The sequence below is a fragment of the Leopardus geoffroyi genome, chromosome B2 (assembly GCF_018350155.1).
Source record: "Leopardus geoffroyi isolate Oge1 chromosome B2, O.geoffroyi_Oge1_pat1.0, whole genome shotgun sequence".
NCBI classification, from domain to species: Eukaryota; Metazoa; Chordata; class Mammalia; order Carnivora; family Felidae; genus Leopardus; species Leopardus geoffroyi.
The window spans coordinates 28,469,453-28,496,313 of NC_059332.1; the positions used below are offsets into that span (position 1 = coordinate 28,469,453).

The 26,861-nt window shown below is 37.4% G+C and overlaps 1 protein-coding gene and 1 pseudogene across 4 annotated transcripts in view; one reads left to right on the plus strand and one right to left on the minus strand.

Moving 5' to 3' along the window:
- The window catches only part of EXOC2 (exocyst complex component 2), a 277,835-nt gene that overhangs the window by 232,224 nt on the left and 18,750 nt on the right, over positions 1–26,861 (plus strand). For all 4 annotated transcript variants that reach the window (XM_045497613.1, XM_045497616.1, XM_045497614.1 and 1 more), the window contains one exon: positions 24,910–24,965. In XM_045497613.1, the coding sequence (XP_045353569.1) occupies positions 24,910–24,965 (56 nt within the window). The remainder of the gene's footprint in view (positions 1–24,909; positions 24,966–26,861) is intronic.
- On the minus strand, positions 4,490–12,990 carry LOC123609351 (annotated as a pseudogene).

Consider the following 26,861-nt stretch of genomic DNA (forward strand, 5'->3'; position numbering starts at 1 on the left):
TGCAGTTATAAATGGGACTGTTTTCTTGATTTCTCTTTCTGCTGCTTCATTATTGATGTATAGAAATGCAACAGATTTCTGCATGTTGATTTTATATTCTGCAGCTTTGCTGAATTCACGTATCGGTTCTAGCAATTTTTTGGTGGAGTCTTTCAGTTTTCCATATAGAGAATCATGTCTGCAAATAGTGGAAGTTTGACTTCTTCCTTGCCAACTTGTATGCCTTTTATTTATTTTATTTTATTTTATTTTTATTTTTGTTGTTGTTGTTGTTGTTGTTGTTGTTGTTGTTGTTGTCTGATTACTAAAGCTAGGACTTCTAGTACTATTTTGAACAAGAGTGGTGAGAGTGGACATCCCTGCTGTGTTCCTGATCTTAGGGGGAAAGTTCTCAGCTTTTCCCCATTGAGGATGATATTAGCTGTGGGTCTTTCATATATGGTCTTTATGATGTTGTTGAGGTATGTTTCTTCTATCCCTACATTCTTGAGGATTTTTATCAAGAAAGGATGCTGTATTTCGACAAATGTTTTTTCTGCATCTACTGAGAGGATCATGTGTTTCTTATCCTTTCTTTTGTCAGTGTCCTGTATCACGTTAATTGATGTGCAGATATTGAACCATCCTGTAGCCCAGGAAAAAAATCCCACTTGATTGTGGTGAATAATTCTTTTATGTATTGTTGGATTCGATTTGCTACTATTTTGTTGAGAATTTTTGCATTCATGGTCATCAGGGAAATTGGTCTGTAATTCTCCTTCTTAGTGGGGTCTTTGTCTGGTTTTGGAATCAAGGTGATGCTGACCTCATAGAATGAGTTTGGAAGTTTTCCTTCCATTTCTGTATTTTGGAACAGTTTGAGAAGGATAGGTATTAACTCTTCTTGACTGGTAGAATTGCCCCTGGGAAGCCATCCAGCCCTGGGCTCTTGTTTGTTGGAAGACTTTTTTTTATTACTGATTGAATTTCTTTACTGGTTATAGGTCTGTTCAGTTTTCCCTTTCTTCTTAGGTTATGTGTTTCTAGGAATTTATCCATTTCTTCCAGATTGCCCAATTTGTTGGGGTATAATTGTTCATAATATAATAGTTTGTATTTCTGTGTTGTTGGTTGTGATCACTACTCTTTCATTCATGGTTTTACTTATTTGGGTCTTTTCCTTTTTATTTTTGATAAGTCTGGCCAGGTATTTATCAATTTTGTTTATTCTTTCAAAGAACCAGCTTTTAGTTTCATTGATCTGTTCTCCTGTTGTTTTGATTTTGATATCATTGATTTCTGCTCTAATCTTTGTTATTTCCTGTCTTCTGCTGACTTTGGGCTTTATTTGCAGGTTTTTTTTGTTTTGGTTTGTTTTTCCCCAGATCCTTTAGGTTTAAAGTTAGATTGTGTATTGGAGACATTTCTTCCTTCTTAGGAAGGTCTGGATTGTTATATACTTTACTCTTTTAACTGCCTTTTCTGAATCCCAGAAGTTGGGATTGTCGTGTTTTCATTTTCATCAGTTTTCATGTACTTTTTAATTTCCTCTTTAATTTCTTGGTTAACCAGTTCATTCTTTAATAGGATGTTCTTTAACCTCCAAGTATTTTTGATCTTTCCACATTTTTGTTTTTTGTGGTTGATTCCAAGTTTCATAGCATTATGGTCTGACAGTATGCATGATATGATCTTTGCACATATTGAGGGCTGATTTGTGACCCAGTATGTGATCTATTCTAGAGAATGTTCCTTTTGCACTCAAGAAGAATGTGTATTCTGCTCCTTTAGGATGAAATGTTCTGAATATATCTGTTAAGTCCATCAGGTCCAGTGTGTCATTCAAAGCCATTGTTTCCTTGTTGATTTCCTGCTTAGATGATCTGTTCTCTGATGTAAGTGGAGTGTTAATGTTCCCTACTATTATTGTATTATTATCAATGAGTTTCATTATGTTTATTATTAATTGATTTAATTGATTTATATATTTGCATGCTCTCAAGTTGGGAGCATAAATATTTATAATTGCTAGATCTTCTTGATGGAGAGACCCCTTAATTATGATATAATACACTTCTTCATCTCTTTTTACAGCCTTTGTTTTAAAATCTAGTTAGTCTGATATTAAGTATGGGTACTCTTGCTTACTTTTGATATCCCTTAGCATGATAGACAGTTCTCCATCCCCTCATTTTCAATCTGCAAGTGTCTTTAGATCTAAAATGAGTCCTTTATTGGCAGCATATAGATGGATCCTGGGTTTTTTTTGTTGTTGTTGTTGTTGTTGTTTTTTAATTTTTTTTTCAACGTTTATTTATTTTGCGGACAGAGAGAGACAGAGCATGAACAGGGGAGGGACAGAGAGAGAGGGAGACACAGAATCCGAAACAGGCTCCAGGCTCTGAGCCATCAGCCCAGAGCCTGACGCGGGGCTCGAACTCACGGACCGCGAGATCGTGACCTGGCTGAAGTCGGACGCTTAACTGACTGAGCCACCCAGGCGCCCCGGATCCTGGTTTTTTATACATTTTGATACCCTATGTCTTTTGATTGGAGCATTTAGTCCATTTACATTCAGAGTGATTATTGAAAGATTTGAATTTAGTGCCATTGCATTGCCTGTAGAGTTGAAATTTCTGGTGATCCTCTCTGGTCCTTTCTAGTATTTGTTTCTTCGGATCTTGTTTTGTTTTGTCTTTTTCTGCTTAAAGAGTCCCTTAAAATGTCTTGCAAGGGTAGTTTAGTGGTCATAAACTCCTTTAGTTTTTGTTAGTCTCGGGAAACTGTTTATCTCTCCTTCCATTCTGAATGACAGCCTTGCTGGATTAAGAATTCTTGGCTGCATATTTTTTGATTCAGCATGTTGAATATATCTAGCCACTCCTTTCTGACCTACCAAATTTCTTTGGACAGATCTACTGCATACCTGATCTGTCTTCCCTTGTAGGTTAAGGACTTTTTTCCCGAACCTTACTGCTTTCATGACTCCTTCCTTGTCTGTCTATTTTGTGAGTTTGACCATGATATGCCTTGGCAATGATCAGCTTTTGTTGAATTTAATGGGAGTTCTCTGCTTCTTGGATTTTAATGTCTGGGTCCATCCCCACATTAGAGAAGTTTTCAGTTGTAATTTGCTCACATAAACTTTCTGTCCCTTTTTCTCTCTCTTCATCTTCTGGGACTCCTATGATACGAATGTTAATCCTCTTTAATAAATCACTGAGTTCTTTAAGTCTTGTATAATGATCCATCTGCCTTTGTCTCACACTTCTGTTCAGCTTCATTTTTTCCCCATAATTTTTCCTTCTGTATCACTGATTTGCTGCTCTGCTTCATCCATCCTCGCCATCATGGCATCCATTCAAGATTGTGCCTTGGTTATAGCATCTTCCAATTTCAGCCTGACAAGATTTTAGCTCTTTTATCTCTGCAGAAAGGGATTTTTCCTGTGTCTTCTATGCCTTTTTCAACCCCAGCTTGTTCCTATAATTTTGGGGGGGGTGGGGTTAATGTTTATTTTTGGGAGAGAAAGAGAGACAGTGTGAGCAGGGAAGGTTCAGAGAGAGAGGGAGACATAGAATCTGAAGCAAGCTCAAGGCTCTGAGCTGTCAGCACAGAGCCCAATGTGGGGCTGGAACTCACAAACTGTGATATCATGACCTGAGCTGAAATCAGACACTTAACTGACCAAGCCACCCAGGCACTCTTAGTTTTTTTTTTAATATTTTATTTATTTTAGGGGAGAGTCCAAGTGGGGAAAGGGCAGAGAGAGGGGGACAGAGGATCTGAAGCAGGCTCTACACTGACAGGCTGACAGCAGTGAGCCCAATATGGGGCTTGAACTCATGAACTGCGAGATAATGACCTGAGCTGAAGTCAGACGCTTAACAGACTGAGCCACCCAGGTACCCCATAATTGTGCTTTTAAATTCTAGTTCATACATCTTACTTATATCTGTGTCAATTAAATCCCTGGCTGTCATTTCTTCCTGCTCTTCTTTTCTGGATGAAGTCTTCTATGTTGTCATTTTGGAGAAAGAAAAAAAATTAATAAAGTAAAATAATAAGTAAAAATCAGGGGCGCCTGGGTGGCCCAGTTGGTTAGGCCTCTGACATTGGCTCAGGTCATGATCTCAGGGTTTGTGAGTTCAAGCCCCGTGTCGGGGTCTGTGCTGACAGCTCAGAGCCTGGAGCCTCCTTTGGATTCTGTGTCTCCCTCTCTCTCTCTCTGTCTCTCCCCCACTTGTGTGCTTGCTCTCTCTCTCAAAAGTAAAATATACATTAAAAAAATATTAAAAAATATTAAAAATTAAAACAAAATGAAAAAACTTCAATAAATGAAGTTAGATCTTAGGTGTGTTTCAGTCTGCTTGTTAAGAGAGGCTTGATAGAGAAAAGAGAGAAAAGAAAAAAATTTTTAATAAAATAGAATAGAATAAAAATGTTCTTTATCTAAGAAATAGAAAGAAAAAAAACTATAAACAAAAACAGAAGCAAAGAAAATGAACAAATAAAAGGAAACCCAAATAAAGCTAGATCCAGTTTCCCCTAGAGCTGAAACACCCCTAGAGCTGCAGCACCCTATGATCTGTAGACTAAACAGGTGGAAGGGATTTGTCCTGGTCTTCTCTGGGAGGGGCCTGCTGTGCTGATTCTCAGGGGGCCTTGTTTCAGTGGAAATGTGGCTCCAAAGTGCAGATGAGTGGGACTTGGTGTAAGCAACTCTGGCCTCCACTAGGTGGTGCTGTGTTTCCCTCTGAAGTCTGACCATGCTGGTGGGCTTGGGGAGGGTGGGTAAGGGAAGATGCTCTTTCCTTACCCTGGGAGGGCAACGCTTGGCTGCCTCTGTTCAGGATAGCCTTCATTTCTTTCTTGAGCTGGGACTTGGACTGTGATCTTGAACTGGATTTGCTCTTGAAAAGATCGATGGCAGCGTTTGAATTTTATGATTGTCAGAATGGCTTCTGCTACACTTTGGTCTTCCAGCTGGTCTGTTTCCAAGGCTATAAATACTTCTATAGTTGTAATCAAACTACCAGTTTCTTGATCTTTCATAACTTCTCCTAGAGCATCTATATTGTATCTGTCGTAATCGTCGTAGTGTGAAGAACTGTACACATTCCTCCCTTCCTTGGTTTTCATTTAATTTGGAGTCTTCTGATCCCTCTGTGCAAACTGTATTTCATTTTGGCATCCATAAATACATTTTCTATCCAAATTACGTAAAGCATCTTCAGTGTCACATATCCTTGGTTGAACATAAACAAATCCTCTTGGATAGCAGGTATAAAAATCAAGTGGAGCATACACATGAACTATAGGACCATAATGACCAAATTCCCATTGTAAACCTTCAGTCTGATATTGTGGGCCATATTCCTTACAAACAGAGATGGGGTTGGGAGGGAGGGGTGTGCACAGGTAGCGTGATATGACAGCAACATGAGTCTGGGCAGGGGCATTAATGGGCTCAGTAAACTGTACACAGATCCTCAGACACTCTCAGCCAAAGGGATCCACTGTGACAGCCCTCTGTAAGTTATACTTAATTTTAAAAGAGGGAAAAACTGAAAATTTAAAAATCTTGAAAACAGAGTATCATCATTTAGTAAGTACAGCCAATTGCTTACCTTTTTCAAATACGTATCTTTGTGTAATATTTTGTGTAGGACATTTTCAGCTATGAAAGTCACTAAATCCAAGTATCTAAACAAAATGAACATTCAGACCTTCAAATCACTGTTATTTCAATTTAAAAACATTTTTTATTCTGCTAAATGTCAAACTTAGAAAACTTATATTAAGGTGAAGCCTCATAAGCCAAGACCCCTGGCCCCCATTGGACATGTCTCATGAGGACATGCATTTGCTATTGTGTTAAGATGATACTGTTGTTTTTTTTTTAACTTTAGCATAACCTAGCATATTTAAACTAATAAAATAATTTTTATTTCCTTTGTACATTCTCCTTTTCTGTTTTTCTTATTTTTAATGCATGGAATATATAATATGCATCTATATGTATAAATTATGTTTTATACATTTATGTATTTGTTTTATTTTTTTTTATTATATGAAATTTATTGTCAAATTGGTTTCCATACAACACCCAGTGCTCATCCGAAAAGGTGCCCTCCTCAATACCCATCACCCACCCTCTCCTCCCTCCCACCCCCCATCAACCCTCAGTTTGTTCTCAGTTTTTAACAGTCTCTTATGCTTTGGCTCTCTCCCACTTTTTTTTTTTTTTCTTTTTTCCTCCCCCTCCCCCATGGGTTCCTGTTAAGTTTCTCAGGATCCACATGAGAGTGAAACCATATGGTATCTGTCTTTCTCTGTATGGCTTATTTCACGTAGCATCACACTCTCCAGTTCCATCCACGTTGCTACAAAAGGCCATATTTCATTTTTTCTCATTGCCACGTAGTATTCCATTGTGTATATAAACCACAATTTCTTTATCCATTCATCAGTTGATGGACATTTAGGCTCTTTCCATATGTTGGCTATTGTTGAGAGTGCTGCTATGAACATTGGGGTACAAGTGCCCCTATGCATCAGTACTCCTGTATCCCTTGGAAAAATTCCTAGCAGTGCTATTGCTGGGTCATAGGGTAGGTCTATTTTTAATTTTCTGAGGAACCTCCACACTGCTCTCCAGAGCGGCTGCACCAATTTGCATTCCCACCAACAGTGCAAGAGGGTTCCCGTTTCTCCACATCCTCTCCAGCATCTATAGTCTCCTGATTTGTTCATTTTGGCCACTCTGACTGGCGTGAGGTGATACCTGAGTGTGGTTTTGATTTGTATTTCCCTGATAAGGAGTGACGCTGAACATCTTTTCATGTGCCTGTTGGCCATCCGGATGTCTTCTTTAGAGAAGTGTCTATTCATGTTTTCTGCCCATTTCTTCACTGGGTTATTTGTTTTTCGGGTGTGGAGTTTGGTGAGCTCTTTATAGATTTTGGATACTAGCCCTTTGTCCGATATGTCATTTGCGAATGTCTTTTCCCATTCCGTTGGTTGCCTTTTAGTTTTGTTGGTTGTTTCCTTTGCTGTGCAGAAGCTTTTTATCTTCATAAGGTCCCAGTAATTCACTTTTGCTTTTAATTCCCTTGCCTTTGGGGATGTGTCGAGTAAGAGATTGCTACGGCTGAGGTCAGAGAGGTCTTTTCCTGCTTTCTCCTCTAAGGTTTTGATGGTTTCCTGTGTCACATTCAGGTCCTTTATCCATTTTGAGTTTATTTTTGTGAATGGTGTGAGAAAGTGGTCTAGTTTCAACCTTCTGCATGTTGCTGTCCAGTTCTCCCAGCACCATTTGTTAAAGAGGCTGTCTTTTTTCCATTGGATGTTCTTTCCTGCTTTGTCAAAGATGAGTTGGCCATACGTTTGTGGGTCTAGTTCTGGGGTTTCTCTTCTATTCCATTGGTCTATGTGTCTGTTTTTGTGCCAAAACCATGCTGTCTTGATGATGACAGCTTTGTAGTAGAGGCTAAAGTCTGGGATTGTGATGCCTCCTGCTTTGGTCTTCTTCTTCAAAATTCCTTTGGCTATTCGGGGCCTTTTGTGGTTCCATATGAATTTTAGGATTTCTTGTTCTAGTTTCGAGAAGAATGCTGGTGCAATTTTGATTGGGATTGCGATGAATGTGTAGATAGCTTTGGGTACTATTGACATTTTGACAATATTTATTTTTCCAATCCATGAGCAGGGAATGTCTTTCCATTTCTTTAAATCTTCTTCAATTACCTTCATAAGCTTTCTATAGTTTTCAGCATACAGATCCTTTACATCTTTGGTTAGATTTATTCCTAGGTATTTTATGCTTCCTGGTGCAATTGTGAATGGGATCAGTTTCTTTATTTGTCTTTCTGTTGCTTCATTGTTAGTGTATAAGAATGCAACTGATTTCTGTACATTGATTTTGTATCCTGCAACTTTGCTGAATTCATGTATCAATTCTAGCAGACTTTTGGTGGAGTCTATCGGATTTTCCATGTATAATATCATGTCATCTGCAAAAAGCGAAAGCTTGACTTCATCTTTGCCAATTTTGATGCCTTTGATTTCCTTTTGTTGTCTAATTGCTGATGCTAGAACTTCCAGCACTATGTTAAACAACAGCGGTGAGAGTGGGCATCCCTGTCGTGTTCCTGATCTCAGGGGAAAAGCTCTCAGTTTTTCCCCATTGAGGATGATGTTAGCTGTGGGCTTTTCATAAATGGCTTTTATGATCTTTAAGTATGTTCCTTCTATCCCGACTTTGTCAAGGGTTTTTATTAAGAAAGGGTGCTGGATTTTGTCAAAGGCCTTTTCTGCATCGATTGACAGGATCATATGGTTCTTCTCTTTTTTTTTGTTAATGTGATGTATCACGTTGATTGATTTGCGAATGTTGAACCAGCCCTGCATCCCAGGAATGAATCCCACTTGATCATGGTGAATAATTCTTTTTATATGCTGTTGAATTCGATTTGCTAGTATCTTATTGAGAATTTTTGCATCCATCTTCATCAGGGATATTGGCCGGTAGTTCTCTTTTTTTACTGGGTCTCTGTCTGGTTTAGGAATCAAAGTAATCCTGGCTTCATAGAATGAGTCTGGAAGTTTTCCTTCCCTTTCTATTTCTTGGAATAGCTTGAGAAGGATAGGTATTATCTCTGCTTTAAATGTCTGGTAGAACTCCCCTGGGAAGCCATCTGGTCCTGGACTCATTTGTTGGGAGATTTTGGTAACCGATTCAATTTCTTCGCTGGTGATGGGTCTGTTCAAGCTTTCTATTTCCTCCTGATTGAGTTTTGGAAGAGTGTGGGTGTTCAGGAATTTGTCCATTTCTTCCAGGTTGTCCAATTTGTTGGCTTTTAATTTTTCATAGTAAAATTAATTCCCTGATAATTGTTTGTATCTCTGAGGGATTGGTTGTAATAATTCCATTTTTCATTCATGATTTTATCTATTTGGGTCATCTCCCTTTTCTTTTTGAGAAGCCTGGCTAGAGGTTTGTCAATTTTGTTTATTTTTTCAAAAAACCAACTCTTGGTTTCGTTGATCTGCTCTACAGTTTTTTTCAATTCTATATTGTTTATTTCTGCTCTGATCTTTATTATTTCTCTTCTTCTGCTGGGTTTAGGCTGCCTTTGCTTTTCTGCTTCTATTTCCTTTAGGTGTGCTGTTAGATTTTGTATTTGGGATTTTTCTTGTTTCTTGAGATAGGCCTGGATTGCAATGTATTTTCCTCTCAGGACTGCCTTCGCTGCATCCCAAAGCGTTTGGATTGTTGTATTTTCATTTTCATTTGTTTCCATATATTTTTTAATTTCTTCTCTAATTGCCCGGTTGACCCACTCATTCTTTAGTAGGGTGTTCTTTAACCTCCATGCTTTTGGAGGTTTTCCAGACTTTTTCCTGTGGTTGATTTCAAGGTTCATAGCATTGTGGTCTGAAAGTATGCATGGTATAATTTCAATTCTGGTAAACTTATGAAGGGCTGTTTTGTGACCCAGTATATGATCTATCTTGGAGAATGTTCCATGTGCACTCGAGAAGAAAGTATATTCTATTGCTTTGGGATGCAGAGTTCTAAATATATCTGTCAAGTCCATCTGGTCCAATGTCTCATTCAGGGCCCTTGTTTCTTTATTGACCATATGTCTAGATGATCTATCCATTTCTGTAAGTGGGGTGTTAAAATCCCCTGCAATTACCACATTCTTATCAATAAGGTTGCTTATGTTTATGAGTAATTGTTTTATATATTTGGGGGCTCCGGTATTCGGCGCATAGACATTTATAATTGTTAGCTCTTCCTGCTGGATAGACCCTGTAACTATTATATAATGCCCTTCTTCATCTCTTGTTACAGCCTTTAATTTAAAGTCTAGTTTGTCTGATATAAGTATGGCTACTCCAGCTTTCTTTTGGCTTCCAGTAGCATGATAAATAGTTCTCCATCCCCTCACTCTCAATCTAAAGGTGTCCTCAGGTCTAAAATGAGTCTCTTGTAGACAGCAAATAGATGGGTCTTGTTTTTTTATCCATTCTGATACCCTATGTCTTTTGGTTGGCGCATTTAATCCATTTACATTCAGTGTTATTATAGAAAGATATGGGTTTAGAGTCATTGTGATGTCTGTATGTTTTATGCTTGTAGTGTTGTCTCTGGTACTTTGTCTCACAGGGTCCCCGTTAGGATCTCTTGTAGGGCTGGTTTAGTGGTGACAAATTCCTTCAGTTTTTGTTTGTTTGGGAAGACCTTTATCTCTCCTTCTATTCTAAATGACAGGCTTGCTGGATAAAGGATTCTCGGCTGCGTATTTTTTCTGTCTAGCACACTGAAAATCTCGTGCCAATTCTTTCTGGCCTGCCAAGTTTCAAAAGAGAGATCAGTCACGAGTCTTATAGGTCTCCCTTTATATGTGAGGGCACGTTTACCCCTTGCTGCTTTCAGAATTTTCTCTTTATCCTTGTATTTTGCCAGTTTCACTATGATATGTCGTGCAGAAGATCGATTCAAGTTACGTCTGAAGGGAGTTCTCTGTGCCTCTTGGATTTCAATGCCTTTTTCCTTCCCCAGTTCAGGGAAGTTCTCAGTTATTATTTCTTCAAGTACCCCTTCAGCACCTTTCCCTCTCTCTTCCTCCTCTGGGATACCAATTATGCGTTTATTATTTCTTTTTAGTGTAACACTTAGTTCTCTAATTTTCCCCTCATACTCCTGGATTTTTTTATCTCTCTTTTTCTCAGCTTCCTCTTTTTCCATAACTTTATCTTCTAGTTCACCTATTCTCTCCTCTGCCTCTTCAATCCGAGCCGTGGTGGTTTCCATTTTGTTTTGCATTTCATTTAAAGCGTTTTTCAGCTCCTCGTGACTGTTCCTTAGTCCCTTGATCTCTGTAGCAAGAGATTCTCTGCTGTCCTCTATACTGTTTTCAAGCCCAGCGATTAATTTTATGACTATTATTCTAAATTCACTTTCGGTTATATTATTTAAATCCTTTTTGATCAGCTCATTAGCTGTTGTTATTTCCTGGACATTCTTCTGAGGGGAATTCTTCCGTTTGGTCGTTTTGGATAGTCCCTAGAGTGGTGAGGACCTGCAGGGCACTTCCCCTGTGCTGTGGTGTATAACTGGAGTTGGTGGGTGGAGTCGCAGTCAGACCTGATGTCTGCCCCCGGCCCACCGCTGGGGCCACAGTTAGACTGGTGTGTGCCTTCTCTTCCCCTCTCCTAGGGGCGGGATTCACTGTGGGGTGGCGTGGCCCGTCTGGGCTACTTGCACACTGCCAGGCTTGTGATGCTGGGGATCTGGCGTATTAGCTGGGGTGGGTAGGCAAGGTGCACAAGGGCAGGAGGGGCAGGCTTAGCTCGCTTCTCCTTAGGTGATCCACTTCAGGAGGGGCCCTGTGGCAGCGGGAGGGAGTCAGATCCGCTGCCAGAGGCTTGGCTCCTCCGCAGAAGCACAGAGTTGGGTGTTTGTACGGAGCGAGGAAGTTCCCTGGCAGGAACTGGTTCTCTTTGGGATTTTGGCTGGGGGATGGGCAGGGGAGATGGCACTGGCGAGCGCCTTTGTTCCCCACCAAACTGAGCTCTGTCGTCCGGGGGCTCAGCAGCTCTCCCTCCCTTTGTCCTCCAGCCTTCCCGCTCTCCGAGCAGAGCTGTTAACTTATGACCTCCCAGACGCTAAGTCGCGCTTGCTGTCGGAACACAGTCCGTCAGGCCCCTCCGCTTTTGCCAGCCACACTCGGGGGCTCTGCTTGGCCGGGGAGCCGCCCCTCTGCCCCGGCTCCCTCCCGCCAGTCCGTGGAGCGCGCACCGCCTTGCCGCCCTTCCTTCCCTCTTCCGTGGGCCTCTCGTCTGCGCTTGGCTCCAGCGACTCCGTTCTGCTAATCCTCTGGCGGTTTTCTGGGTTATTTAGGCAGGTGTAGGTGGAATCTAAGTGATCAGCAGGATGGGCGGTGAGCCCAGCGTCCTCCTACGCCGCCATCTTCCCTCCTTCTATGTATTTGTTTTAAACAATATAATTATTTATTAACATAGTGGCACATAGTTTTATATATCAGAGGTTATGTATCACACATTATAATCTTATATCAAGAGGGTTCAAATTTATTTTACTTATAACTTGGGTAATCAATAAGTTTGAAGACTGTGCCTCTTGATGGCAGGTACCATGCCTTAGTCCCACTGGGGTCCCCACCATAGGAAGTCCCTTTACATAGTGGATTCTCAACATATGTTTGAACAAATGAGTATTTTAGTAAATGAATGGTTTCCCAGTATGAGAATTATACTAGGTCTTAACATTTTTTCCTGATAAGAAAACATTTCAAACAGGTAGCATTTGTGTTTTCAGATGCCTGTACAAATGTAAGTGACACCTTTTGTGTACACTGCTTTAGAAAGAGCATGAGAGAGGACCTGGTAACACAGTAAGTCATAATTGTACAATTGTGTACATAATTGTACAAATGGAAACATGTAGGTTGCCCCATTTTTGTCATTTTTAAGCTTGTAGCATTGAAAATGAAATACCAAACATCATTTTGCTTTGGGTCATATTGAAAACTTGATGAATTTGTTAAGATACTGCATTTTGGTCCATTTTTAAATAAAAATAACTTACAGTTTAACTGTTATTTTTACATACATTATCACATTTTATCCTTCCAACAACCTCATTGGAGTAAGATTTTATTTTCCCCATTTGGCTGATTTTTAAAATTTGAAGAATCAGAAAAGGAATCAGACTTGTTCAAGATACTAGACTTAGGACCTCAGCCCTGTTCTTCTGTCTCTAAATTCTAACTTTATCATTCTTATTGGAGAAGTATATAGGGTATAGGAGACCACAGAGATAACAATACTATATAATTTTGCACATCCTAATATTTTGTAAATAATTGGATTAAAAAAGCACTTTGTGCCTTTGTCTGTCTGAGGTACCCCTAACAAGGTACGAAGAGGGAGAGCTGCCACTTTCCCTGAATGAGGGCTCATAGGCTTTGGTCTCATAGTCCTACTCCAGCTGAAGAAACAAGTGGCGGCTTGCTAAAAGGACAGTATGTGTATTCAGTTTTCCTTTTTCTGTGAAAAACAGTGACTTATACTGGATCATTTCAATGTATGATAGAATTATAAATGTTACTATAATGAAACATAAAAATATCAGGAAGAATAAAGAGGTTACTTTTGTTTTTGGATAAAACTGTACCAGAATCTTCCCTATGCAATAAATTTGGTAGAGTAATAAAAGGAAGCATTGATTTTGAAGATGGAAGAGCAACTGCATAATTGTTAATAATAACTTCAAGAGAAAAAATAACTTAGAATTCAGATATTGGAAAGAAATTTTGTTGCAGAGTCAGAGAAACAAAATCCTAGCAATAAAATGAGTTGTTGTTACTACCTTTCCTGCTCCTTCTTGCTACTATTGAGTTCCCATGCCTTTGTAGTTGATAGTCCTTACAATAAACTTTATATCCAGCGTTATAGATAATGCAAATGTAGGCTAATGTAGGTAAACAGCTTGTCAAAGTCAGATGCTACCATCAAAGCCCTTTCTACCTTGCTATACTGCTTCTTCAATTTCATCATTTCAAACATTTAACAACCAATTGCTTAGTAGTTTTAATTGTCACAGTTAGGCTTAAAAGATACTTATTGAAAGATTTAAAAGATTTTATCACAAATGGCAAGATTTCATTCTTTTTAAGGCTAATGTTTCACTTAAGGCTAATATTCCATCACATCTTCTTTATCCATTTATTTATCTATGGATATTTAGGTTGCCTCCATATGTTGGCACTGTATATAATGTTACAGTAAACATAGGGATGCATGTATCTTTTTATATTAGTGTTTTTGTTTTCTTTGAGTAAATACCCAGTAGTGGAATTACTAGATCATATGGTATTTCTATTTTTAGTTTTTTTGAGGACCCTCCATAACTGTTTTGCACAGTGGCTGCACGAATTTACATTCCCACTAACAGTGCACAAGGGTTCCCTTTTCTCTACATCCTTACAAACACTTGTTATTTCTTGTCTTTTTGATACTAGTTGTTGTGGCTGGTGTGAGGTGACAATATGGATGGACCTAGAAGATATTATGCTAAGTAAAATTAGTCAGACACAGAAAGACAAATATCATACAATTTTGCTTTTATGTGGAATCTAAAAACCAACAAAAAAACAGAAACAGACCCATAAAGAGGAAAAACTATTATTTACCAAAAGGTTAAGGAATAGGAGGATGGACAAAGTGAGCAAAGGGGAGTGGGAGGTGTAGGCTTCCAGTTATGGCATGAATAAGTCACCGTTGAAAGATACAACATAGGGAATACAGTCAATGGTAGTGTAATAGTGTTGTGTGGTGATCGGTGGTAGGTACACTTATGAGCATAGCATAATATTTAGAGTTGTTAAATCACTATGTTGTACACCTGAAACTAATGTAACATTTTTATCAACCATGTCTCATTAAAGAAATTTTTTTTAATGTTCATTTATTTTTTAGAGAGAGAGAGACAGAATGGGAACAGGGGAGGGGCAGAAAGAGAGGGAGACACAGGATCCAAAGCAAGCTCCAGGCTCTGAGCGGTCAGCACAGAGCCTGAAACAGGGCTTGAACTCGTGAACAGTGAGATCATGACCTGGACCTGAGCCGATGCCGGATGCTCAACCCACTGAGCCACCCAGGCCGAGACCAAATGTTGAGAATACGGACTTTATGTTATTACTTCTTTGCTGTGCTCCACAGTGGTGATTCCACTGATAGGGATACAATAGCTGCTCCATAACATGGATAGTACCACTCTGCATTTTCATACCATCTACAGTGGACCAGACAGTGGTAGAGCACTTTCTGTGTGTTCAATCACTGAATCACAGAGGCCCACACAGCTAACTAGAGAAGGCAGGATTCTAACCCAACCAGTCAGGCTCTAGTGCCATGTTCTTCAGCCTGGCTTCTCTCATAACCATTTTATTAGTTGTGATTTAATTGAGGTCATCTTTATTTAAAAAAAAAAACAACAACTTGAGACTTTGAAATTAAAGTCACTACAGACTTGTTTATGAAATGTTATATACAAATGTAATAAAACGTTGTAAGTGTAAAACAAAATGCATTCCTTTGCATAGATAGAATGAATCTTGTCTCTTTGACTTTGCTAATTGAAGTACTTTCTAATGAAAAAAATATTTTCTGCCAGAAGGCTAAATTGAAACAAATGAGTTTGTTTTATCAACTGATGCTAAATTGATTAAATGTCTACCTTTAGGTCTGAAATTCAGTATATCATGTTTCAAATGATGAAACTGATATTCTCTGTTAAATGTATGAGGTGATCTGTAATATTTATGGTAGTGTAACTCATAATTTGTTTTACCCATCAGACTTTAACTTTGGAATGGGAGATGTTGTGATACCCTTGCTCATTTTTGAGTCTTGAAAGACATTTGTCTATGATGTATATGAATGCTAAACTATTAATAAATAGAAATCTTTTCTTAAAAATGGAAAACATAAGCCATGAAATAATTTTATTGTTATTTTCACTGCTGGCAATGTTTTCTCTTTTCATGAGACAAAGTTTTCCTCTTCTTATTTAAAAGATAGGAGATCATGGGGCGCCTGGGTGGCTCACTTGGTTAAGTGCCCCACTCTTGGTTTCAGCTCAGGTCATGATCTCACACCTGAGTTTGAGCCCTGCATTGGGCTCTGCACTGGCAGCACAGAGCCTTCTTGGGAACCTCTCTCTCCCCTTCTTTCTGCCCCTTCCTCTTTCTTTTTCTCTCTCAAAAGAAATAGACTTTAAAAATAAAATAAAATATAGAAGATCATATTAATTAAAGCCAAAAAAAGATTCTGATAAAATTGAGAACTGTAGAGGTTGAGGTTATTCACTCAAAGACTACATATGAAGCATATCCTCTCTTCAAGTGTTCACTTTTAAAATCCCCTATATGGCAAAGACAGTCTGTCAATTTTGGCAAAGAAATCAACTTAGGAATGAACAAACTAAAACATAAAGACCTGGAACTTAAAACCCTTTCTCTATTCCAGCAAAACTAATTTTATTGCAGAATATTTAGGCCTTTCTGTCTGCCAATACTGATACAGTTCCTGGTTACCTTTTTTTAATAGGCAGTAATTTCAATAATGTGCCTTAAGAGTGTAATTGAATAATTTATTTCAAAAAAAAAAAAGTTTTTTCATGTAGTGTTTCAGTTTTACCAAAAAAAGTACATTGTGGGATATTTATAGTATTTTTCAATCTATTTTTATCTGTAGACTAGGACTGATAACTGCCTTAGGGCATAGGGGTTAAAAACAGGAAATGTGGTTTATAAAGTAGGTAGTGTCTCCAGAGTTTCCAAAGTTTGATTTCTTATAGCACTGACTGAAGAGTATCATGTTTCAAAACAACATTAGGCAGCGTACCTTGAAATCAGTCTGTGTTTAAAGGAGTCATCTGTCCAATTAAGACAGGAAATGCTTCATGGAAAAGTTTGCGCTCTTGGTATAGGTTCAAGTAGTGTAGCAGTTGTTTTCTGTAATTATACACTGTTCTTTCTCTCCAGCTCTGTTTTAGACAGTCTTTATGTAGTTAGATTGAGCATAAGTCTCATGTAAATTTTAGTAAATTTCCTTTGACCTTTGTGTTTTGATTAAAATTTTATTTTAGTGTTTTAATGGAAAGTTTTGTCTTTATCATAGTTGAGAAGGAGCATATATTATAGTTATTAATTATAGTAATTAGAAAATCCAAGTTAAGAAAACAAAAAGGCATGAAAAAGCAAGGTTATAATTTTTATGGCCTTGAATGACAGTTTGTCAGAACTGATCAAAACTGAAAACCCTTGACTCAGCAATTCCATTTCTAGGAATATATCATACATAAATTATTCTATGAGAATATAAGGATTGATGTTCACTGCAGAATTATTTATAGTAGTATATAATTGTCTAATATAATAGGAGAATAAATTATGAATAAATAAAAAATGAATAAATTGTAAATAACAGAATAAATCAATTATGGTACATCCATAATATAGGATACAAGGCAGCACTTGAAAATGATAAGGTAAATATATATACACTGGCATGGAAGAATGTTTGTGATATGTTACAAAATGAAGTAAACAAGTTTTACTTGGAATGTGTAGTGTAATCTCATTTTTTAGAGGAAAAAATTATATTCATGGGAAGAGATTTGGAAGACTACATGCCATACTAAGGAGACTGATGGAGAAGTTTATTGGACTTTTATTTGTTATTATGAAAACTTATACTTCTGTGTTGTTTTAATTCTTTTCAGTGAGCATTTAATGTTTTTCAAAATAAGAAATCAAGAAGAAAGACCTGATTAATCCAAAATGTTCACTATTCTGTTCTTATAAAGACATTCTTTAGAGAAGTCTGCTTAGTGATTTGTCCAAATTACTATTATAAGAGGAGTCAAACCCATTTATGTAACACTTTTTAATTTATAAAACATTTTCCCATACTTGAAAGAATACCTGAAGCTCCAGTTAATTAACTGATTGTCCAGCTAAAATGTAAATCCAAGCCATTCCATACACACCTTACATTATCTATTATAGGTTATTGCTAGGCATTATTTCATGAGATTGGCCCAAAAGCAACACTAAGATCCTTCCAACATGTCAGGGAATTGTTTTTTTCACAATGGTGCTGAGGATTTCATCAAACAGAGCCCTCTGTTTACCAGTGTGGGTTTTAGTGTTTGCTGAACAATTTTCTTTTGTGCAGTTACTTTCTTGTGCTGTTTTATAGGTAATGTAAGCCTCTCTCCCGTGTGCAAGATGGTTGTGTTCTCTTAATTCTGGTAGTGTCCCCATTAGAATGTGAGGAGAGGGGGCTTTATTTTTTATGAAATTGCTCTTATTTTGGTCACTACTATATCTCTAGTGCCTGGAAGAGAGTCTGCCATGTAATAGTAATAGGCACTCAAATATTTTTAGTAGTATGCCCATTCCAAAATCAAGTGCCCTCCCTATTTGATTAAAAGAAGAAAATGGCAAATAGAGCAAGAAAAAAGACTTCTTTTCCACTTTCATGTATGAAAATCAAGACCTTCATTGTTGAAGAAGATGGTATGTGGTCCAGGCCCAATTACAGGAAGCTTACCCTGCGAGAAGAAGCCTACAGGTTCTTGCTCAGAGCAGAGATGAGCTTTGTTTTCTCCATGGGGAATTTCCACACTGGGCTACTAGATTAATTGCTAACTGATAGTCTAGATTGATACTGTGTGGGTGGGGACACTTTTTTGGTCAAATAGCATGACACATTCTAATTTTATATTCACAGAGTAGAGGAGATACATATTATAAATACTTAGAAGTTGTTCTCAGTCCCTTGGAAAGTTGTGGGGGCTTATCTAAATGGGAACCTTTTTAAAAACAATACTTATTACTAAATCATAATAATGTAGCATTTGTAACTCCAAGAAACAGTTTGCCTTATTTTTCTGTGTGCACTATTCACATGGACAGCTCATTTCCTTGTAGTACAGTAAAATGTGGCATTTATGGCCCACTAATGTTGAAGCTAAAGCTGAAACCCTGGTTTCCTAACACATTTACTAAATGTTCATTATGTCCTAATATATCTGAGCTCTTTCTGAGTATCAAGCCTATAGTGAGCATTCAAAAATGTTGTTTATTATTTGATTGAAATAGCTGTTTGCTAAGTATATAGCCAGAAAAACAAAGCATATTTGTAAAACTAATGTATTTAGACTTAACAGTATTCTATGCTGCTATACTTAATTTATTCAAACTATATTTTTCAAATGGATCCTGAAAAATTATTTCGAAAGGACTGTTTTTTGTTTTCTTTAACCCTATGAGAAGTAAGAGATGCATGCTTTAGCAGAGTATCTCCTTTACACATAAACTGAGGCATGTACATTTTTAGTGAATGGCTCTAGTACAAAATTATATATTATTTAAAACTTTTCTCACATGTATTTGTTCACTCATTCATTCACTTATCAATTTATTTAAGAGGGTTAAGGGAGCTTACTAGTGAGCAAGACCCACATGGTGTTTGCCTTCTTTTATTTCTGAACTTGTGCTACAGGCCAGCCACTGTGGTAGGTAGTAAGGATACAAAGACAAAGTAAGTGAAGGGTGATGCCCATGCATGTGGAGTTAACAATCTAGCAAGGTAGATAGATATTAATCAGGTCATCTTATAAATCAGTGGAAAGCTGTTACAGTGGGAGGAGAGAGAGCTGGTGCCAAGAGGACATGAGAGGTCTTCCCTAACAATTGCTAGTATGTTCTATGCAGCCCTTCTTTCCAAACCAGTGCACAGTATGACAAAACAGTTCCACCAAAATTCCAACTTCTAGAGAACTTTGTGTAAACTAGCAAAACAAGAGTATAGTCAAAGACAAATCTCTCCAGTTCTAGCACATCCCAGTAACATTTGGTATTGTATCTGGGCAGCCTGCCTCTGTCCTGTTCTTAAGCTGTTCAGAGATCGCTGGTGCCACTCAAAAGAACTTTACCTACAATTAGGATATGCTGCAGCCTGGTGACAGTCATGATGTGTTAGAATGTCCAATCTTCAGGGGCACCTGGGTGGCTCAGTCGGTTAAGCATCCGACTTTGGCTCAAGTCATGATCCCATGGTTCATGGGTTCGAGCCCCGCATCAGGCTCTGTGCTAATAGTTCAGAGCCTGGAGCCTGCCTCAGATTCTGTGTCTCCTTCTCTCTCTACCTCTCCCCCACTTGTGCTCTGTCTCTCAAAAATAAACATTTAAAAAAAAAAGAATGTCCAATCTTCTCACCGTGTGTTTCAGAAAAAGAAATTGGTGTACTTTTTCTAGTTATCATACCTATTACCCAACTATTTATGTCTTTGTTAAAAAAAAAAAATGTACCTGAAATGTGTGTACTGTTTTGTAATCTACAAAGTGCTCCCTACCATGGAGATAAGTTCTCTTAGGGTGGGGCCATTTCTGTTTTGCTCTCTTTTGTACACCATCACCTGTCAGTGCCTAGCACATAATAGATACACAAAAAATATTTAAAGAATAAGGGAATAAATAAATATATATCACATTTTTGTAACACCTCTGATAGCAAAACAGACATTGTAATGTCTACATTTTGTAAAGTAGGCAGTTGTCTAAAAGGTGAACTGATCTTTGTCTAGGGTCATATCATTATGTATAGATAAGCCAGGACTTTGATCCCAAGTCTTCTGGCTTTACATTGAGTATTCTTTCTGTTACCTCAATGAACTTAAAAGTCATCATCAACCATTAATGTTAATAATCTTAAAATTAGAATAAAGTCTAGTCGGAAGGAAACATATACCACCAAAATCAACTACAAAATGGTCCCTTTGTCATAGACATGGAACTTTTGAAAATAGTACCATAACCTAAAATAAAATCCTGGTCCTGTCTCCAGGTACCATGACCATGGTCCCTTTAAACCCTGCCATCCACTTCAAGGCCTCAGCCAATTTAATAACAAAATTTATGTACAACTCTTCTCTGATGGCTCTAGGATCTTTCTTGGCATCCTTACTACCTCTTTTTTGCTTTATAAATCTAACCTGTTCCATTCAAGGAAGTTAGCTCAGCTGTTAGTGGGAAGACCCAATTTTACATTCTCCAAAACCCAAATCTGTTCTCTTTCAACTCTGAGTAATTGTATTTCTCTCCTTTTGTCATGATCTCCATGTACTTTCCTCTTTGAGGTCAGAAAAGAGCAAATTGATCAGTCTAGCCACCCAAAAGAAGATTGCTCCCTTCTGTCACCTGTGTTTTGATGGGGTCCTTTGACATAGTGCCACATGAGCAAGTGAGGCAACCTCTGGCATCCTGCCACTGTTATAGGCTTTTTTTTTTTTTTTTTTTTTTTGGGTACAGATCTTTGAAAGAATTGACATCCTCCTATAGCTAGAATTGGAGCAACACTTTTTAAAAATTTATTTATTTTGAGAAAGAGAGAGAAAGAGGTAGAGGGAGAGAGAGAATCCCACACAGACTCTACACTGTCAGCGTAAAGTCTGACATGGGGCTTGATCTCATGAACTGTGAGATCATGACCTGAGCCAAAATCAAGAGTTGGACACTAAACGGGCTGAGATCATGACCTAAGCTGAAGTTAGACACTCAACCAACTGAGCCAGAAAACTCAAAAAGCAGTTAAAACCAAGGGGTTAATCTATGTTTAGTTTTTTAGAAACACATCTGAAAGGCTCAGTGTAGACCCCTGAGTGAGTAGGGTAGGTACTAGGTTGGCTAGTGTGTAGGGTGTGATACTGGTTTTGTTTCTCCTTAGGCTGATAACTGGCTATTGAGTGGAATAAAGAGAAAGGAATTGAAATTCTTAACTAGGAAGACCACAGAGATCTTATCTGTTTCATGTTTGTGAACCTTCAGACCTCAGTCTCTAGACATGGACGCTGTCTAGTCTCTAGGTCCAGTGCCCTTCCTCCACCCCTCCCAAATACTATCCTTTAACCTTTCAAGAACTTGACAAAAAGGAAATCACAAGTAAATGTTTCACAAATTAGTATAAAACAAAGGTTTTGTTTTACAGTATAAAACCCTTTCATACTACGTATTTGCTACATACAACTTAAAAACCTATATGAATACTAGTACATTAGGGTAAAACGTAACAGCTAAGCACTTCGGGGTCTTACACATACTGGGGATATACACATATTCTACTTGAAAGACCTAATGTCTCACTAAATCTGATGTGTGCCTATCAGAGTCCACCATGAAGTAGAATCTCAACAAATTGATGTTAAATGAATGAATGAGAACTTTTAGCCATTCCCTTAGAACTAACAACAATTTCAGCCCAATATGCAGTAAAAAATACTTATCTCTGTATTTAACACAATGGGTAGCTTTTTAGAGAGAGACAATCATTTATTTTCATATTTTTAAAATTTTTAAGTTCTTAACACCAGCATATACATTGCTTTGGAAGGTTATAATAATATTTCACAAATCTCCTCCTCTAAGTTAGCATGTATTTTTCATGTGCGTTCAATTTAATGTTATCTTTTTGAACCCTTACTGACCTGACATGTGGTTTGGCCAGGAATTCTCTTTCTGTTCATCCCTAGGGACAGAAACTTTTTTCCTCCCTTTTCCCCCCAACATTACCACTTATTCCTTGAAGCAGTTGTGGTTTTATTTTTTGGTGGTGGGGGGGGGGGGTATTATTTCATTTTCTCTATTCAAAAAAAGTAAGTCTCCAAGAAATACAGGTTCTTGTTTTTGTTTTTGTTTTTGTTTTCTCAATTTGTTATGGTTGAGGCTGTGTGTTCCTTTTAGCATACTATCCTTGTGAAACCTGTGGTCAACCTAAAACAGGAAGCTTGATTTTGTTTTCATATTTTTTTTTATTAACAGCAATATAGTTCTGATGGTGGAAAGTGTCCTGTGATTTTATTCTTATTATTCACAGCTTTGCCTTTAGAATTATATTGAGTAATTTAGATTTATGTCTTTTACAGGGTATTTTATTAGTAATGCTCCAGTCTGATGGGTTCTTGCCAGGAAATGTTTTTCCTATCAGGGTCAGAGTGGGAGTTGAGTTGATAGCATGTGACACTGGCTTGCTTTATTCTAAGTTTAATTTTCTGCTTTTTAGTCAGCATTCTGGCCCCACGTTTACAGTGAAGAATTATAGTTAAAAATTGCCCTCACATTTCTAGTCATCACTGCTAGAACATTTCTAGCACCCAACCTCTTGACATTTGTTCATATAATAGCATTGACAGGATCCTGGTTTTCACCAAGAGCAGAGACTGTTGAATTTCTTTTTTATTTTTAATTTTTTTTAATGTTTTTAGTATTTATTTTTGAGAGAGAGAGAGACAAAGTGCAAGTGAGGGAGGGGCAAAGAGACAGAGAGACACAGAATCCAAAGCAGGCACCGGGCTCTGAGCTGTCAGCACAGAGCCCAACAGGGGGCTCAAATCCACGAACTGCAAGATCATGACCTAAGCTGAAGTTGGACACTCAACCAACTGAGCCAACCAGGCGTCCTGAAACTGTTGAATTTCTTAAGTTCCTTATATCATCATTGGCCTAAGATTGTGCTTCTATTTTTAGTAACTATATACATGGCGTGTATGTGTGTGTCTATCTCTCTCTCTCTATCTATAGAGATAGAGAGAGAGAGACAAACAGACAGACAGAGAGATATACGAGCTAGTCTTTTACAGGGTTGCAATTTAAAAATTCTTGACCTGAGCACAGTGATTATGAACTCAGGAACCAGAGAGCCCTTCCCTGCTTTCCTCCACTCACTTTGAAAGAACTATCCAGAGAGCAAGGAACAAGATGAGGCATACTGACTGAGGTGATCATAGTCATCAGAGACAGATGTCACACCCAGGTCTCCCTGTTGCTCTGACTGTAGCAGGTAAACAATCCAAAGGAACAACTCTGTGGTATGCCTTTCCTCTTAGAGGAAGAAAGCTTTTCTGGTCTTGAGCACAAGGTAGTTTATTTCACTTTCACTTATAATAGGTTCCTTATATTTTCCTCGCTTACCTCCCAGATAAGACTTGTTACCTTGCAATTAGTTAATTTCAACTAATTTCTGGATTATATTTGTTTACTCTTCAACAGATTTCTTTATTTTTCCACCAGAAAAATAGAATTTTTTCTATTCCATATTCCAAAGTATATATAAATTGGCTCCTCAAAAGAAAAATAGTGTGCCTATTTAAAACTATAGCATATGACAGAATCAAAAACTAGTTATACATTTAGAATCTAAAACTGTCAATTCAGAAAGTTGGTTATAGTTCTTGGCTTTTAAATTCTCAACCTTTCTAAATCATCAGTAGCTTAGATGACATAATGGGAAAAGACTCTCCTTAACACTGTAACATTGTTACTGTTAACATCCATGATTTTACAATAGAGAATTTTCTCTGTTTTGGTATAAAAGGAATTCTCAATATTTGCAATTAATTCTAGAAGGCATTCTGAAATAATATTCCACTCCAAGTAAAAATAATTTATTTGGAATTAAAGTAAACCAGCTTCTTGCTTTCACATTTTTTTTCTTGCAAAATAATGATAATTGAAAGTTCTTAATGAGCCCTGTGGGTACCTGGACCAATCACATGCATTATTTCCTATAATCCTCACTACAAGCCTGCAAGATAGGTACTGTTCTTACACTTTTTAATGGGAGAGAAACCTGGGCTCCCAGTTTTCTTGCCGAAAGCCATAGCTTGTAGGCGACAAAACTGACTTCAGACTCCTGCACTAGTAAATCTTGCACACACCTGCTATTGAGTGCCTACTTTTGAGTGAAGTAGTATTTGTTAATTCTTTACTGTCCTTAAATCTTGTATTTTGTCTAACCTTTAACTTGCTTTACAAAATCAGATTGATTTTTGTCAGACGTTTCTCCCAGAAGTAATTTTTTAAGATCAAAATAGCCTGCATAAGTTAACTTTTACCTTTGGAAGTAAAATGTTATAATAGATATGTAGCTTCTATAAGCTTTAGTAAATATCTTCCTTTTGTCTTTTCTTTTTTGATCTGCTAATGTATGTGTGTACCAGGTAGGCAAGTACGCGCACACACACACACAAATGAAGAAACATGTATATAAAGAAACTGAAGGACAGTTTTAAATTTCAGTTTTGAAGCAGACTGACCATCAGTTACAGAGAAACAATGAAAGAAAATGTTTAACTTTTTTTTTTAACCTGAACGAAAATAGTCCTTATACCATTTGGTTCTCAAAGGAAATAGACAGTGATAGTGTTACTTTCTGTTTCTCCTTAGAAAACTCTAAGGCAGTAGTACAGTGCACAGTAATGCCGTCAAGGGAGGTGGGTAGCTTTTTTCCATTAAATGCCTTTTTTCCCTCCCTCTTCTTGGATTTCAGGTGTCAGAAACTATTTAAAAGAAGCATTGGTGAATATAATTGCTGTGCACGCAGAGGTAAGCTGTCATTAGATGTTCTTAAGAAATATGGGTAACTGGAAAACAACACAAAGAGGCAAATTTGATGGTTTTTCTGGTAGTCTTTTTTCCCTTCAGAATATATCTTGGGTATAAATAAAACACAACTCTAACACATGCACACACACGCATGTGCTTTTACTATGAGAGTTTTTTTTTTTTTTCTGAAATTGTGTTTAAAACTAAATCCATTAATGTTCAAAAGGTAAGGAGAAGAGAGATTGTTTTTTCACCTTGGTTTGGAAGGAATATTAAATCCCTTATCTTGCAAAATTCATTAACCTCTTTTTAACCAGAATACAAATAAGCTTTGGTGTCTTATTCACGTGGCAATGTGTTCTTACATAGTGGCTGGGAATCCAGAAAACTAGACTTGTTAGAAAGATAGGCTGAAAGGGCAGGCCGAGGTTAGGAAGCAGGTGCATGGTTTCCTATCAGTGACTGACTTAGGTACATGTGGATGTTGATGCTTCTGGTTCATGCTAAAACTTGCCCTCACTTGAAGCATTATCATTTTAAGCTTTACGTTAACATCCTTTGTTAACGTCCTTCTTAGAAGGACTCTTCTAAGGAACATCAAAAGAGGCACAGCTACCACCATTATCACCACTATGACTACCAATTCTATAATTTCACAATCCATTACTCACTGCTTTGCCAGTACTTTCAGAGTGGTTATGGCTCATACACAGATTGGTGACCAGATAAAATAAGGCCCACAAAGATGTTATCATTAGATAATTTCCACTGTTGTTTGAGTGCCTTTTAAGCTGCATGCATCTGATGTAGGTGTATTTAGTTTGTACCACTGTCTTCATCAAAAAGTATCAGAGGTTGTCAAGATAAACTGGAAAACATGGATAATCAAGGCTAAAGCAAAAGAGTAACCAAAGGAAACAGAATGCTATCTTGTTCCTGAATTTGTCTCTAAGTTTGAAGCAGCTAGAGCACAAAGAGAAACGTAGTATGTTATGTTTTCATTTCTTAGTAAAGGAAAACATACACATTCTTCTATGGAAGTATTATATATATGATTTAACTCCAGCAAGAATTTATCACATACATTTTTAATGATTTTATCATCAAAGATATACAAATGCTTTTTTGTTATGTTAGCTTCCAATAAAATTAGAGTATAAATTAAATCATCACTCAGTGAAAGCATTTCTGTGGTAGATGAACAGGTGGTAGTCAGAGGAATTGCAAAATATGTATGCCTTTTAGTGATGACAGTAATTCCTAAAGAGGCAGCTTTTATTAATGTCCACTATAAGTAACCATGATTTGTATGATGAGGTTTTTCAAACCCCCTTCTAATTTATCCCAGTGACTAGAAGTAGAATTTCATTCATAATGTTTATTTACTATTTCCCACATGATCTTAACTTGACAAATTTATAAATCAACATAGTAAAATGTTTCACCACATTTTCAAATATAATAGTTCTTATTCTGAAAATACCAAGATTCAAAGTTTAAAAATAATCTTTTTTGTCAAATGAAAGGACACACATATGAAATTCGGCAAACAATAAAATTGGGGACTTTGTTGTCCAATATGCAATAATGTGCCCAGTTTATACGGTGTTTGTTTCGATCTAAGAAGAGTCTGACCCCATATGTTTTTCTTTTAATTGTGGTAAAAAAAACTGACACAGTGTGTTTTTATTTCTATAATTTCATATTTCTAAATTTCTATAATTTTATTTCTATAATTTCTATATTTCCTTTTGTGAAAAGGGCAAGAGGAAGATGAAATCTTTGAAACTATTTTTAGTTTGTCAACATCAACAACACCTTTCAAAATTATATTTGCCTATATATTTTTAGAGGATTAGTTTTTGCCATTAATCACTTAATACAACTGTATCTTCT